This window comes from Eleutherodactylus coqui, chromosome 5 (genome assembly GCF_035609145.1).
Source record: "Eleutherodactylus coqui strain aEleCoq1 chromosome 5, aEleCoq1.hap1, whole genome shotgun sequence".
Classification (NCBI taxonomy): Eukaryota; Metazoa; Chordata; class Amphibia; order Anura; family Eleutherodactylidae; genus Eleutherodactylus; species Eleutherodactylus coqui.
Genome location: NC_089841.1, coordinates 171086033 through 171102333, shown reverse-complemented (window position 1 = coordinate 171102333; position 16301 = coordinate 171086033). Strand labels below are relative to the sequence as shown.

The window sequence follows — 16301 nt, the reverse complement described above, 5'->3', positions numbered from 1 at the left end:
AGAACGCCAGGAGAAGTGAGTAATGATTCTTATTCTTTGCTCCGCTGTATTCCCGGCGTATAAGGTGACAGTTGGGGGGTCGTCTTATACGCCCCGACGCCTTATACGCCGGTATATACGGTATATATTTTTATTGTAACACATTTCTGGATGAATTGCAGGAAAGGGCTTATATATTTAAGCCCTTCCCGACAATTCATCCTGCGATCGCCGGCAGCCCATTGCTTTCAGTGGAACCTGCTGTATTGCCGGCTCCATTGAATTCAATGGGCTAACATCGTTCTTCTCTGGCACAGCTGTTACAGCTATGGCAGAGGAGAACGATCTTTATGCTGACAGTGGGGGGGGGGGGGGGGCACTCTTGTCGCTATTGTGTCTTTCAAAATGCGTCCGAGCATAGACATTGTCTTACACTATACTTACCATTAGCAATTTTATGGATTTTTTGGAATAAAAGAAGAATAAAATAAGTGTTTTTTTTTAAAGGAATCGGCTTTTCTCCATTGTTGCTTATATTGTCCTATATAGTGGGCTAGCACGTCGCTAGCATTCGGTGTGGCATGGCGCAGCAGCAGAGCGGTGGGCAAGCATCAGCAGGCCATGCTGAAACTACTAGGTGACAAGAGGCACACGGCTCCAGAACTGTTGCAGGGTCTGACAAAGCAGACCGACCTCTGGCTTTCACCGCTGAGCCTCCAACCGCGTATGGTCGTGTGTGACAACGGCCGTAACCTGGTGGCGGCTCTGCAGCTCGGCAGCCTCATACACGTGCCATGCCTGGCCCACGTCTTCAATCTGGTGGTTCAGCGGTTTCTGAAAAACTACCCGCACTTGTCAGACCTGCTCAGCAAGGTGCGCCGCGTCTGCGCACATTTCCACAAGTCCACCACGGACGCTGCCACCCTGAGGACCCTGCAACATCAGTTTAATCTGCCAGAGCACCGACTGCTGTGCGACGTGCCCACACGGTGGAATTCTACGCTGCACATGTTGGCCAGGCTCTGTGAGCAGCAAAGAGCAATAGTGGAATACCAACTCCAACATGGGCGGCGTAGTGGTAGTCAGCCTCCCCAATTCTTTACCGAGGAGTTGACCTGGATGGCAGACATCTGCCAGGTCCTTAGAAACTTTGAGGAGTCTACCCAGATGGTGAGTGGCGACGCTGCAATCATTAGCGTTACCATCCTGCTGCTATGCCTGCTGAGAAGTTCGCTGCAAGGCATAAAGGCTGACGTTTTGCGGTTGGTGTCTGTTAGGGGTCTGCCTCTACTGCTGCTACAAAAATGTTACAGGGGTCTGCCTATACTTCTGCCATGTAAATGTTACAGGGGTCTGCCTATACTGCTGCTAAAAAAATGTTACAGGGGTCTGCCTATACTTCTGCCACGTAAATGTTACAGGGGTCTGCGTATACTGCTGCTCCATAAATGTTACAGGGGTCTTCCTATACTTCTGCCACGTAAATGTTACAGGGGTCTGCCTATACTGCTGCTCCATAAATGTTTCAGGGGTCTGCCTATACTTCTGCCACGTAAATGTTACAGGGGTCTGCCTATACTGCTGCTCCATAAATGTTACAGGGGTCTGCCTATACTTCTGCCACGTAAATGTTACAACGGTCTGCCTATACTACTGCTCCATAAATGTTACAGGGGTCTGCCTATACTACTGCAACCAAAATGTTTCTGGGGTCTGCTTATACCTTTTCTACTGGAATGTTGTCTTTTTATACTATGGGTGCACACAGACTTCCCATCGGGGTGTTTTACCTATCTGGCCCAAAAACACTCACTGACTAGGGCATCAATTGTGGGCCAATGCCAATATGTATTTTCTCTCGTGTTACCACAGTTATCTAAGAAACTCATTTGGGCCGCAGAAGAGGAGCATTACTGCCTTAATGAGACGTTCACAACTGAACTAGCATCGAAGTCTGCTTCATGCCCGCGATTGCTGAGGGTTTGCGCAGAGGCCTATGTCCTCGGCGCAGTGAAAGTCTTCCACGTTCGGGCACTCTGATTTCTTTAATTTCAATGGTTTTTATTTATTGTGAAGTCAAGGTAAGTTACATAATAACAATCTTTTCGGCATACATGTTGTTCATACAGAGATAAGTCACTTTACATCTTAAACTCGATTACCAGACTAAGTCACAATTATTTTTAAATAACCAATTGGGAAGTTGGGCAGGGAGGGGGGGGGGGTATAGGTGGGATGGATGGGGAGGGGGGGAACTAGGGAAGTGGAGGTGTTTAGGTGCATTTCCATTTCTAACCAATGTGTATTCTTTGTCGTTGTAGGGCCTTTGTGAGAGGGTTCTCTGTTCCCTTTTTCCCTTTATTGTTAGTGCGACTCCCAGGGGATTAAGTCCTTTTTTGTTGCTTTTATCCAGGGTTGCCATATTTCCTTGAGTTTGGTCATTCTATTTTGTTTTATTGCGAAAATCTTTTCGAGTGTGCTATGTTCTGATAGCATCTTAGTAAGGTTTTGTGGTGTGGGGGTTTGGTGGATTTCCAGTTCTTGACTATTAGTAGTTTGACACAAAGTAACATGTGTGTTATGAATTTTCTGCCTCTAATAGTAGGATCGCTGTTTGAGGTTTCAGTCTGATTTTAATTCCCCAAATTTTATGAATGATCGTGGGTATCGAGTTCCATATGGAATGTAGGATGGGGCATTCCCAAAATATATGCAAGAGGGATCCTTTTTCTTCGCATCGCCTCCAACAATTTCCCGGGTTTCCTGGAAACATCTGGGCCAGTCTTAGGGGGGAGTAATACCACCTTGTTAGTGTTTTTTGGTGGACTTCTAATAGTTTGGCGCTTAGAGTGCACTTGAATGCCCAGTTACAGGTTTTTGTCCAATAATCTAAGTCGTATGATATTTTTAACTCCTTTTCCCAATTAAGTATGTGCATTTTTTTTTTGTTTGTTCGGGTCTTCTCTTGCTTCTCCGTTATGTATCTCATACCATTGTTTTAGTCTGTTTTTTGGTAGGTTCGGTGTATATAGTAGGTTGTACAGGTGTAGAGGTAGTGAGAATGTAAGGTTTTTATTGCCTAACAAGTAGCTTTTTATTTGCATGTATTGGAGTAGATCTGAATTAGTCAGTTTCGTTTTCGTCTATCAAACGGTATGAGTTTGGAGTCTTTTTGAATGTCTGATAATGAGTTGATTCCTTTTTGTTTCCAACTGTTTAATGAAATATTAGGGATGAGTGATTCAAAGGCTTCAATTTGTATTCGTATGTGTCTCCTTGGGGTGTGCTATTTAGTGATTTCAGTAGTGGTTAGCCTTGTTTCTATTGAGGTTTTGATAGATGGGTAATTTGGAGTCTTGATGTTCGGATCAATTGATGCTGCTAGTAGTATTGTACGAAGGTTTTTTCCCCCTCCCAGATGTTTTTCGATTGCTGGCCAGCTAGTGTCTTGTGGGGCACACCAGGCTCTCAGTTGTTGTGTTATTGTGGCTTTGTAGTACGCTGTTATGTTGGGAACTCCCATCCCACCCCTTCCCCTGGAGGTGTAAAGTATGGAGGCTACCATTCTTGGTCCCTTTTTTTTTCCCAAATGAATGTTAGCATTTGGTTTTGTAAAGATTTGAGGAGCTTTTGGGGGATAGGTATAATCATCGTTCTGAATATATATAAGATTTTTGGTAAAACCATCATCTTGTATAACACTATCCTCCACAACCACATGGGTTGTTTTTTTGTAATTGTCTAATTCTTTTTGGAGGGAGTTCATTAGGGGGGTTAGGTTTGTTAACGGCATCTTGTTCAGAGGGATCGTGAGTTTAAGGCCCAAATATGGTATTTCCTCTGACTCCCACGAAAATGGGAATTCTTTTTGTATTATTTCTTTCGTATTTTTTTTTATATTTATTCCTAGTATTTGGGATTTGTGGGCATTGATTTTATAGTATAAAACTTGGCCAAAATCGTTGATGTTTCTTGTAATTGCTCTCAGGGATGTCATCGGGTGGGTCATAATCAATGCCCCATCGTCGGCAAAGAGTCCGATCTTGTGTTGGCGGAGGGACAAGGGAACTCCTCTGATCTCTGGGTCCATTCTTATTTTTTCAGCAAAGGGCTCGATTGTTAGAACGAATAGTAGGGGGGAGAGGGGGCACCCCTGTCGTGTACCATTGGTGATATTAAAGCTGTTGGATAGGACTCCGTTGGCCAGCACTTTTGCCATTGGGGAGGAATACAAGGCCCGGATAGCTCCAAGTATTTCACCCTTAAATCCAAACTTTTCCAATACTGCGAATGCGTAGCCCCAATGTATTCTGTCGAACGCCTTCTCTGCATCCAAGGTAAGGAGCAGAGAAGGCGTTCGCATTTCTGTCACTGCCGCCAGAAGGTCCATAATCCTTCTTGTGCCGTCTGATGCCTGGCGGCCCAGGGTGAAGCCAACCTGGTCGCTATGCACTAATTTCAGCATGATCTCCATAAGTCTTTGGGCTAAGATTTTTGCGTAAATTTTTGTGCTGCTGTTAAGTAAGGAAATTGGCCTATAATTGGCCGGGGATGAGTGATCCTTGTCTGGCTTTGGAATCGTGACGATTGTAGCTTGGAGCATTTCTGTAGGCAGCTGGCCAAGTTTCATAGCTGCGTTAAATGTTTTGGCAAGGTGCATTGATAAGTCTTTTCCAAATAGTTGATAGTACTCGTTAGAGTACCCATCCGAGCCCGGGGCTTTATCTTTTTTAAGGTGCTTGATTGTTTTAAGAATTTCCTGAGTGGAGATCGGGGTGTTGAGTTCCTCGAGTTGTTCCGCGTTTAGTGTCGGGAGGTTAATGTCGCTTAGGAATCTTTTTAATATTTTCTACATCTGGTTGATTTGTTGAGTTATCATTTTTTAGATTGTAAAGTTTTGCGTATAATCTGGAGAATGCCTCAGCTATGCCCTTAGGGCTGCTAATTTTCTGTTCTGAGTCTGGTTCTATAATATGTGGTATTCTGGACTTAATGCGTCTTTGTTTGATTTTGCGGGCCATATACCTGCTGAATTTGTTGTTGTCTGTGTAGTAGGTGGTGTTATATGCTTTAAGGAGTCTTTCATGGTCCAGCATTAGGTGGTCTCTTATGTCCTGTCTGGCTTTTAGTAGATTTCTATGTTTTTCTTCTGATGGGTTTTGTTGTACTGCTAGCTCTAGCTCTTTTGTTTTTGTGAGAAGATCAGATAGTTTTTTAGTTTTTTCTTTTTTGTATCTAGGTCCCTGCTGGATCATCAATCCCCTTATTACTGTTTTATGCGCGGTCCATAATGGGAATGGGCTAATGTCAGGTGTGTCATTTATTGCGAAATATTCTTGTATAGCAGAATATATTTGACTATTGTAGGGGTCAGCTTTCATTAGGTAGCCATTATTTCTCCATATTTTGGGGAGATACTCGGATTTTGATAGTCCCAAAGACAAGAATACTGGGGCATGATCCGACCAGGACGCAGTACCTATCGTGGTTGATTTTGCTCTTGGGAGTAAAAAAAAGTCTGCTAGGAACATATCTATTCTGGTAAAAACTTTATGTCTCGTGGAATAAAATTCCCTCGAGTTTACGTTTATGCATCTAAATATGTCATAAAGTTCTTCTTTCAAAAGCCATGGGGATAGTGTGGGCGTGTTTGATCTTCCTCTACTATTGGTGTGCAGTGCCCTGTCGGAGATTATGTTGAAATCACCACACAATAAAAGCTGACCCCTTTGACATTTCCTGACTCTCCGCATTAATTTGTTGAGAAAGCTTATTTGAGAAGAGTTCGGTGCGTAGATATTGACCCATGTTATTAAACATCCGTTAATATCGCATATTAATATTATGAATCTACACTTTTCATCTATTACGGAATTATGCAATTTAAACTCGATTGAGTCCTTGAACGTTATAAGGACTCCTGCTTTTTTTAAAATCTGTGTTGGACATAAATATTTCTGGGTACTTAGGGTGGGTGAACTTAGGATGTTTTTCTTTTATAAAGTGAGTCTCTTGCAGACAAAAGATGTCCGCATGTGCGGCTAAGGCGTCTTTCCAAAGGGAGGCCCTTTTGTAGGGGGACTTAAGCCCCTTAACATTGAGGGACATCAACTTTGTATCCATGGTGAAGGGTCTTTACCTTGCTTCGTGGGTTCGAGTGTATTCACCATCTTCTTGTTTCTGCGGTCGAGTCGGTAGAGGGTTTTCCTCTCGGTTTTGTCTTCCTTGCCCTGTTGTGGCTCCGAAGATGTTAGGTTGGTTTTTAATGCACACCTCCAGGTTAGGGGGGATGGGGTGGGGACTGGGAAGGACCTAAACAGGTGGGAAAAAACAAACTTGTAAAAGTTAGAACATCGGCTGCCCTTTTTAGACATTTCAGCGCCCGCATGAGGGGACCGTTCCTTCTTGTGGGGGAAATTTGTCCAGCCGTTGTAAGACCTTGGCTATGGTTATATTGTTTTGAAGAGAAGATATGAACATGTGAAGAGAGTGTGAACAATGTTCTTGAAGTTTCGATTCCTGGGGGGAGAGAGATTGTCAGCTGTAAAATTCAGCGATTAGGTACTTTGTCCCACTCGGTGTTAAGATGCCTTGGTGAGTTCTGGTTTTCTGTTATAAGCCCCCATTTGCTTAGGAGTTGTTGGCCTTCTTCTGGCTTTTGCATGACGTGGGTTCTTTCGTTTCTTGTTATGATTAGTTTGGGCGGGAAGCCCCACTTGTACGGCATGCTGTTCTCACGCAATATTTGTGTGATGTTTCAGAATTTTCTCCTCGTTTGTAGGGTAGCTTGAGAGAGATCTGTGAATAGCTTTATTTGTTCATATGGCGCTGGGAGGTTTGCGTTCTTCCTTCCGCATATAACAGGGCTTCTTTAACATGAAAAAAGTGGATTCTTATTATTACGTCCCTGGGTAGATGGTCTGGGATTAATTTCGGGTGGGGTAGTCTGTGCGCCCTATCGATGATTCTCTCTTCATCGGTGGTATTTGGCAGAGTGTTTTTTATTAGTTTTTGGATATATTCTTTGAGTTCCGGTTGAGTTACTGTTTCTGCTATTCCTCGTAGTTTCAGGTTATTTCGACGGTTCCTATCCTCCATATCCGCTACTTTGCTTTTTAATGCTTCTAGTTCTTAATCGACGTTGTAGTGAGCATTGATGAGATCGTTGTGGGAGCATGTGAATTCAGCGAACTTATTCTCTATATGGTCCACTCTTGTGCCTAGTTCTGTTAGCGATAAGTTTAGAGCGGATGAGACAGACTGTAAGTCCTTTTGTAGGGACCCCCTCAGTGCCATTATCATTTGCTTTATAAAGATTTCTGATGCTGCTTGTTCTGAGCCGCTCATGTTTTGTATGGGGTCATCGATGTCATCAGTAGTTAGCGTTGGTTTGGGGTTGTGTGTATTTGTTGCACAGAGTCAATTGGTTGTGGAGTGCTGGGAGTGTTTGGCTCTGCTGCCTCTTGTTGTTGTTGCTTCTGGCCCGCGGGAAACTTATTCAGAGCAGGTGTGTCTGGCGCCATCTTGGTTACCCCTGCCTGCGTCTCTGAGGCTTTTTTGTGGGATCCCTGGGGTAGGGGAGCGGTGGGAGATCGCCTACCTTTTCCACTCTGGAGGGTGCTTCCCCAGGCTGTCGCTCCGACTGGTGTCTGCTGCTCCCGCTTACCGGCGTCTCTCTCCTCTCCTCCTCCTTCACTCGAGCGGGCTGTAAAGAACGAGGTGAGGCGCTGCGGTCCCGCTCTCCCTCTTCTTCTTGCTGCCATCAGTGCTTAGGCTCTCCGGTGGAGTTGTGGAAGGTAAATCTCTCTTCGTTCTGCTTTGTGTAGCTTTTAGTATGCCGAGTCTCACGGAGCTCACAGAGATGCAGCCGCTCCGGTCTCCATCCAGGCCACGCCCCGGCACTCTGATTTCTTCATGGTTCATGTCTTGGGTCGCCTAGGATCCACCTATGCTGCGGGTGCACACAGATTTCCCATAGCGGTGTTTTACCTGTCTAGCACAAGGTCACTGACTGACTTGGGTAGGGTGCAGAGTGCAGATGGCTTTCCGCTTGCGGTGTCGATTGAGCTTTCTGACACCAACACAGAATGAATAGTGTGAGGGGACCTGGATTCCCCATTGCTATGTAACCCGCGGCACCTTGGGTACCAGAGTGTGTTTTCTGGGACCAAGCCGGGCCAAGGGCCCGCTCACATATTTCCCACACAGGCTACAGTGGGTCCTGGTCATGGTTTCTTGGCCTTGTAAGGCCACCTCCTCCTCCTGCTTGGGGTCAGGGGATCAGCACTGCTCTCGTGTTACCACAGTTATCTGATACACTAGTTTGGCCAAAGAAAAGGAGCGTTACTGCATTAATGAGACCTTCGCAGCTGAAGTAGCATCGAAGTCCGCTTCATGCCCGCCATTACTGAGGGTGTGGGCTAAGGCCTATATCCCGGGGGAACTGCAACTGCGCCAGGTTGGGCCTGTGGAACTTTTTGCTGGCTAATCCAGTCATTGGAGCGGTGAAAGAAAACGTAACTGATTTACTGAGACCTTCGCAGCTGAAGTAGCATCGGAGTCCACTTCATGCCCGCAATTGCTGAGGGTGTGGGCTGAGGCCTATGTCCCGGGGGAACTGCAACTGCACCAGGTTGGGCCTGTGGAACATTTTGCTGGCTAATCCAGTCATTGAAGTGGTGAAAGAAAGCGTAACTGATTTACTGAGAGCTTCGCAGCTGAAGTATCATCGAAGTCCGCTTCATGCCCCCGATTGCTGAGGGTGTCGGCTGAGGCCTATGTCCCGGGGGATATGCAACTGCGCCAGGTTGGGCCTGTGGAAAATTTTGCTGGCTAATCCAGTCATTGAAGTGGTGAAAGAAAGCGTAACTGATTTACTGAGAGCTTCGCAGCTGAAGTAGCATCGAAGTCCGCTTCACGCCCGCGATTGCTGAGGCTTTGTGCAGAGGCCTATGTCCTCGGCGCAGTGAAAGTCTGCCATGTTTGGGCACTCTGTTTTCTTCATGGTTCATGTCTTGGGTCGCCTAGGACCCACCTATGCTGTGGGTGCACACAGACTTCTCATAGCGGTGTTTTACCTGTCTGGCACAAAGTCACTGACTGACCTGGGTAGGAGGCAGAGTGCAGATGGCTTTCCCCTTGTGGTGTCGATTGAGCTATCCGACACCAACACAGAATGAATTGTGTTAGGGGACCCGGATTGCCCATTGCTATGTAACTCGCGGCACCTTGGGTACCAGAGGGTGTTTGCTGGAACCAAGCCGTACCAAGGGCCTGCTCACATATTTCCCACACAGGCTACAGTGGGTCCTGGTCATGCTTTTTTGGCCTTGTAAGGCCACCTCCTCCTCCTGCTTGGGGTCAGGGGATCAGCACTGGGCATCATGTATTTGCTCTCGTGTTACACAGTTATCTGATACACTGGTTTGGGCCAAAGAAGAGGAGTGTTACTGCATTAATGAGACGTTCAATGCTGTGCTAACATCGATGTCCGCTTTATGCCCACGATTGCTGAGGATGTGGGCTGAGGCTTATGTCCTTGGCGCAGTGAAAGTCTGCCCTGTTTGGGCACTCTGATTTCTTCATGGTTCATGTCTTGGGTCGCCTAGGACCCACCTATGCTGTGGGTGCACACAGACTTCCCATTGCGGTGATTTTCCTGTCTGGCACAAAGACACTGACTGACTTACGTAGGGGGCAGAGTGCAGATGGCTTTCCCCTTGCGGTGTCGATTGAGCTATCCGACACCAACACAGAATGAATCGTGTGTGGGCACATTGATTTCCCATTGCTATGTAACTCGCGGCACCTTGGGTCACACAAGATGGAGGCTGGGAACGAGCTTGACCCTGGGCCCGCTTACGTGAAGATCGAATGTCAATTTCTCATCAATTCTCAACAGCATTGTGGGCTATCGCCCACCCCTTTCGAAGAGGGTCGCTGCCTGGCCCTGCCAACCCTCTGCAGTGTGTGCCTCCAGTTCCTCCTCATCGCAGGCGCACTTGGAAATAGACATGATGGTGGTGTAGCTATGAAGCGAGCGTGTGCGCTGTGGACGCAGGGTCGTGCGGGGGGTTGGGCAGCATGTAACCCAGGAGAAGAGGCAGCGGTGTGACCGCAGGCAGTGATTGTGCTTGGTTGCAGGTAGTGTGGTGCTTTGCTAAGGTGTGCCTTGCTAATGAGGGTTTGTCCAAAGTAAAAATTGTTAGGGGGAGGGGCCAGACTCTTGCCCCTATTGTGGTTTAATAGTGGGACCTGGGAGCCTGAGATGCAGCCCTGCATGCTGCCCCTGCCCTGCTCTATCCGTTTCTGCGGTGTTTCCATGGATTTCGGATGTTTTCTGGTTTTTCACAAGTGAAGACCGATCTGGAGCATTGGTCATATACAAAAATGCTCGAGTCGCCCATTGACTTCAATGGGGTTCGTTACTCGAAACGAGCTCTCGAGCATCGCGAAAAGTTCGACTCGAGCAACGAGCACCGAAGCATTTCGGTGCTCGCTCATCTCTAATGCCACCACATTCACTGGTTCAGCATTCTTCAAAAACGTTTTCCATGATTCTCTTAAACCCACACATTGTGAGCACTCGATGGCTAAAGTATTATAGGGAGTCTGCTCTCAACCTGGAATCTCAACAGATTCATTTAAAACCGAATTTTTCTTAAAAATAAATATGTTTTATGCAATATCACACTATTTTCTAGATTATTGGACAGAGTTCTTAAAATTCCAGATTATAGGAATTCTGCTAAAAATCAACCTCTGAACCTTCCATGCATCCTGTTCACAGTGCCAAAGAGACTAAGCAAATCAAAGGGATATCTAGGTGTTCCAGGTATTTTGACCCCACAGTTTTTGAATGAATCTAAGCAAAGCAGAAGGAAACAATTATTGATTTTCATTTTTTTGGCAATTGTGTCATTTTAATAACATTTTTTTTTGTACAGAACACATATAAATGAAGACTTGCACCCCAAAATGGATACTCTTGTTTGTCCTGTGTTCAGAAACTTACCCATTGTGGCCCCAATCTGCTTACTAGACACATGGCTAGACCTGTAATGGAGAGAACACCCTTTGGCTTTCAGGGCACAACTGAATCAATTTCTGGCCCCGTTGCTTACTTGTAGAGCCAACCCCATTTTAAAAACTAGATCCCTTAACAGATTTACCTAGGTGTGTAAAGCATATGAAAAATATACACAGAAGGCGCTCAACAAGCTCCTCCTGGAAGTAGAGCATTCTGGGGCACTTCTTGTAAATTACATATTACAGATTGCATTCTGAATAATGCTGGACTCACACAGCTGTATTTGGAATCCACTTGCGGAGGCCAGCAGTGGATTCCAGCTGTGAGCCTAGCTGTGGCCCTGTGTACAGCCGCATAATGTACTGCGCATGGCTGTGTACTCACACAGGCAGTTATTCGCAGTACATCTTCTTTTGTTGATATTTTCCCATACTGTTGTTACTTTTTGATCACGAGATTTCGGACTGTTCGTTGAGGCCACCGGTCACTGCTCCAGGCTCTCTGCTTCCTTTGGTAGCCAGGAGCAAGAAGATTTTAAATTTCCCAGGCCCGGCTCCTGCGCATGTATCCAACATTTTTCTGGTGGGCGTATGCACAGAAGCTGGGGAAGGTCCATGAAGGAGAATCGCATCAGGGTTAAAATGTGGAGGCCTCTGGTAAGAAGTTTCATTTCCTCTTTCTAATCGTATCGGTGAGGGGAGATTAAACTTTAACTTTTATGTGATCGCCATTATCCATTTGATAACAGTGATCACGTGACTGGGGACCGCTCACTGCAGCTCTCGGTCACTGCTCCAAGCTCTCGGCTACCCTTAGTATCAAAGAGCAAGGAGATTTTAAATTTCCCTGGCCCTCTCCATTTTACTGACGACCGCATGCGCTGAAGCTGTGGAAAGGTCTGCGGAAAAAGATCCAATCAGAAGACACTGCTGGAGGCCTTAGGTAAGTAATTTCACCTTCCCTCATTGATCTGACCATGACGGAAGGTGAAACTTGAACTTTTTTTTACATTTACATCACGTGATCAGGGACTGCACACTGCGGCCCTCCATGAAATCTCCAAGCTCTTGGCTACATTTGGTAGTCAGGAACAGGGAGATTTTAAATTAACCCAGCAATCCACGGCTTTTGCACATGTGTCCGCCACTTTAGTGATGGGCACATACATAGAAACCGGGGTAAGGTTCGCGGATAAATCTGGGGCCTTAGGTATGTATTTCATCTCCTTTCATGGATATGAAACTTAAACTTTTTAAACATTTTTTTTCCCCTTTTTTTTTTACTTTACATGATCGCCATTAGCTGGGAGCAGGGAGATTTTAAATCTTCTGGGCTCCCCGGGCCTCTGTGCATGCACCTAACATTTTACGTCTTTTGCGCATGTGCAGAAGACAGTGTCAAGTCCTGGAAAAACCAGAACACCGTGGAACATCACAGAGGATGGAGGTGAGTAGTTTCAGCTCTCCTAATGGATTCGATCCGTGGGAAGAGCAGAAACTTTAATTTTATTTGAATTTTTTACTTTATTCTTTGGATAACAGTGTTCACGTTATCGGGGGTGGCATTTCGTGGCCCCTCATGACAGTTCATGGCGGTCGGCTATCTCCAGCAGCCAATAGCAGGGAGCTGTCACATCCACAGCCCCAGCGGCTTTAATCCCCAGGGTGAGCGTGTTTTTACGTCCCTGGGGATTAAAGCCCAAAACGCCTGGACATTAAAAATCATATGTGGTGGGTCACCTAGGGGTTAAATAAACTCTCTTGTATTTTGACACATTTGAAAAAAACATGAGAAGAATGGAAGAATACATGAAATCTCAGATGGTGCCAACTGAATATTGAGCTTGTTCTACCGTTCTCTCAAATGATATGGTTTCTGAATTGAGATTCATAACAAGAAAAGAGAATAAGCGTGGTTTCACATGGGCGAGAAAATCGCACGATTTTCACCTGATGCGAGAGTCAGTTAAAAAGCAGATTATGAAACCAAAGATTTTCAATGGTTTCCTTCCTGTCTGCGATGTTTTCACTCATGTGATGTTGAGACAACAAAAAAAAAAATTGCAGAATGCTCTATCTTTTTGTGGTGTGCGATTTTTTTAAATCTCATATACTTCCCTATTGAGTCTCCTTTAAATCGCATCGCAACGCAACAAATTTGCGTTCTGATGCAATGCAATTTTAACCTTACAAAGTCCTATCTCACGTTTAAAAAAAAACTATTTTAACGCAGGTGGCAGCGATGCGATGCAAGATTTTTTTTAAAAAAAGTTTCACTGGCGCTCAAAAATCGCAAAAACAAAGATGCAATTTTGCCGTGATTTTCTCGCAGCAAAATCACGATCGTCTGTGTGAAACTAGCCTAAATATTATTTATTGACTTGGAGTAAGGGGCAGTACAAAACATGAGATGTTTAAACCAGTTCAAATTTTGAATAAGGCAGCTTCACATAGTTCCTGCAAGACTTCCAAAAGAAACAAATTCTATAGAAAGGACAGGCTTACTTTGTCGGCTTCATTGAGATTAGTGAGATCCCAGTCAGACCTTTCTGTAATAAGATCACCTGTAGGAGATCTGAGGAACCTGGTCCAAGGTGTTGAGGATAGGGTTAGTGCAGTGTTTCTCAACTCCAGTCCTCAGGACCCCCAACAGGTCATGTTTTCAAGATGGCCTATAGTAAGAACACTGGTAGCAATGTCTGAGGCACTGACAATAATTACATCATCTGTGCAATACTAAGGAAATCCTGAAGACATGGCCTGTTTTGGGGTCCTGAGGACTGGAGTTGAGAAACACTGGGTTAGTGGATTATATTGTCAAGCGCGAACTATAGGAATTGTTATCAGGAGGAGGGACCATCTCTCAAAGCCCAAAAGTTGTTGAATAGAGATGAGCGAGCACGCTCGGATAAGGCAGTTACTCGAGCAAACATCGCTCCTCTCGAGTAACTGCATTCTCGTCCGAGCAGGCTCGGGGGGCGGCGGGAGGGAGCGGGAAGGGGGGAGAGTGAGAGAGATCTCTCTCTCTCTCCCCCCCCCCCCCCGCTAACCCCCACCGCCCACCCAAGCCTGCTCAAACAAGAATGCAATTACTCCAGAAGAGCGATGCTCGCTTTAGTAACTACCTTATCCGAGCATGCTCGCTCATCTCTAGTGTTGAAATCTCGTCAGACTTTAATAGTCACTCTGGTGATAATACTTAGCACTTGATTGAGATTCAGATTTTGAAGACCAAAGATAATAATCGGAACTAAGACTCAATAATTTTTTTTCTGAGTTTGCCTACCTACAGACGGGCATGCATGATATCAGGCCGAGTGAACATATGATTTAACCACGGATGCAAGGCGATTTTCAGGCAAAAGCACCTCACAACAAATTCCGATCCTCTCATGCGAGCCTCACATGTGATAGAGGATCTGAAGTGTTTCCTATTTATTTCAATGGGAAACCTCGCATTGCACTCGCATGCACATTGCACAGCATGCAAGAGCAATGTGATGCATTAAAGGTCCCATTGAAATCAATGAGTGATGCGTTTTGAGGAACATGAAGAGATAAAACATGCAGCAATTTTTATATATATTTCACTCATGCATATGACTCCGTTCAAAAGAATGTGGTTCAAATTCGCACCAGATTTGTGCATCTCGCAATGCACAAATCTCACGCAAGTTTCTTGGCCATGTAAAAGCAGCCTTAGAGGCTAATTCCAACCATTTATAAGAACATTTTTTTTAGGGTAAAGAAAAGCTACATAAAAAGTGTATGTAAAGGAAGCCTTTCTGTGAGCTTCTGTATAACACTATATGGCCTGTCTTTTTTGCAGGTCGAATATTCCAGTAGACTTGTTTTTCTATTATTCAATGCGTGATTTTCTTGTTTTTGGTTATGATTAGTAATATATCAGAGAATGACCTTCTAACAGTTTGATTTCTTAACGTGTAGATGAATGGATTGAGCAAAGGAACCACCACCGTATTCAGGATGGCAACTTTTTTATTAAAATTAGCACCCTGACCTTTTGCTGGTTTTGCATACAAAAATATGCAGCTGCTGTATATTACGGTCACCACAATTGCATGTGAAGAACATGTGGAAAAAGCCTTTCCTCTTCCATCAGCTGTCTTAATTTTCAGTACTGCTAAAACTATCTTAAGATAAGAGATTAATGTCACAAGGACTGAAATATATAATGTGCTTGCACCAAGAAGTGATAGCAATTCAATCATAGTTGTATCTGTGCAAGAATTCTTCAGAAGAGGACTTGTATCACAGAAAAAATTGTCAATTAAATTATTACAAAATTTCAATTTGAGTACTAAAACAGAAGGCAAGGCAATGGTGGAGAATGATCCGAGCCACAATCCAGCTATGAGCTGGAAATACACACATCTATGCATAATCATAGGGTAACGCAGAGGGTGGCATATAGCTAAATATCGGTCAAAGGACATCACTGCAAAAAGGAAGAATTCTGCAGTCCCAACTAAGAAGTAAATAAAGGATTGTATGAGACAAGATCCTAAAGAAATGTGAACTCCTTGATGTAGAAATCCTTTCAACATACCTGGTACAACAGTGTTGATAAAGCAGATGTCCATGACAGCTAAATTGCACAGGAAATAGTACATGGGGAAGTGAAGTCTTGTGTCAGAGAAGACTAAGTATATAATGACCAAGTTGCCCATCACTGTGAAGGTGTACGATAATAATATTAAGCAGAATGAAAATATTCTCAAATGTGGTGCCATAGGAAAACCTAACAAAATGAACTCAGAAACAATAGTGCTATTCATTACGTTGTTAAATGAATATGGAGAGCAGTGGTGTTGGGAGTGAGATACTGTAGAGTCAAGTACTAAAATGGTTTTGCAAGAAAAGAAGTAGAAAATTATAGAAAGCCACTGACAGTTCAACTCTTTTTGGTTAACTTGGTTAATGAACAGCACTAGAAAGACAGATTCAAATCAATCCTCTCTAAATAGCTTTTCACAGATCTAATTAGCAACAAAACATATGTACCATGGGAGTTAATTACAAGTTAATGCAAGTAATTTACATCGGGGAAAACAGAATTGGAAATAAGCATATAATTGTGCACTTATTAGGAATATACAACGGGTTTGTGTCTATGAAGTCTGGTTTTCCAGAGGGATGTATGTGTCCACAGCTGTAATACATATAATGTCTGGGCTGTTATGTAATATCAGAAAACTTTTAAAAAGCTACAACTGTAGCAATTGTTATCATGACTGGCAAAGCATTGTAGTACATTGTAGTTATCATAAATG

The 16301-nt window shown here is 44.4% G+C and overlaps 1 protein-coding gene across 1 annotated transcript; it reads right to left on the bottom strand.

Annotated features, from left to right (window-relative positions):
* Nucleotides 1-14870: 14870 nt before the first annotated feature.
* LOC136628838 (olfactory receptor 6C76-like) lies at nucleotides 14871-15611 on the bottom strand. Its single transcript, XM_066604930.1, has one exon. The coding sequence runs from the start codon at nucleotides 15609-15611 to the stop codon at nucleotides 14871-14873; it is 741 nt and encodes a 246-aa protein (XP_066461027.1).
* Between the last annotated feature and the right edge of the window lie 690 nt (nucleotides 15612-16301).

Coding starts and splice junctions, on each gene's coding strand:
- LOC136628838 (XM_066604930.1), bottom strand. CDS start 15,611: ATGGACATCTGCTTTATCAACACTGTTGTACCAGGTATGTTGAAAGGA.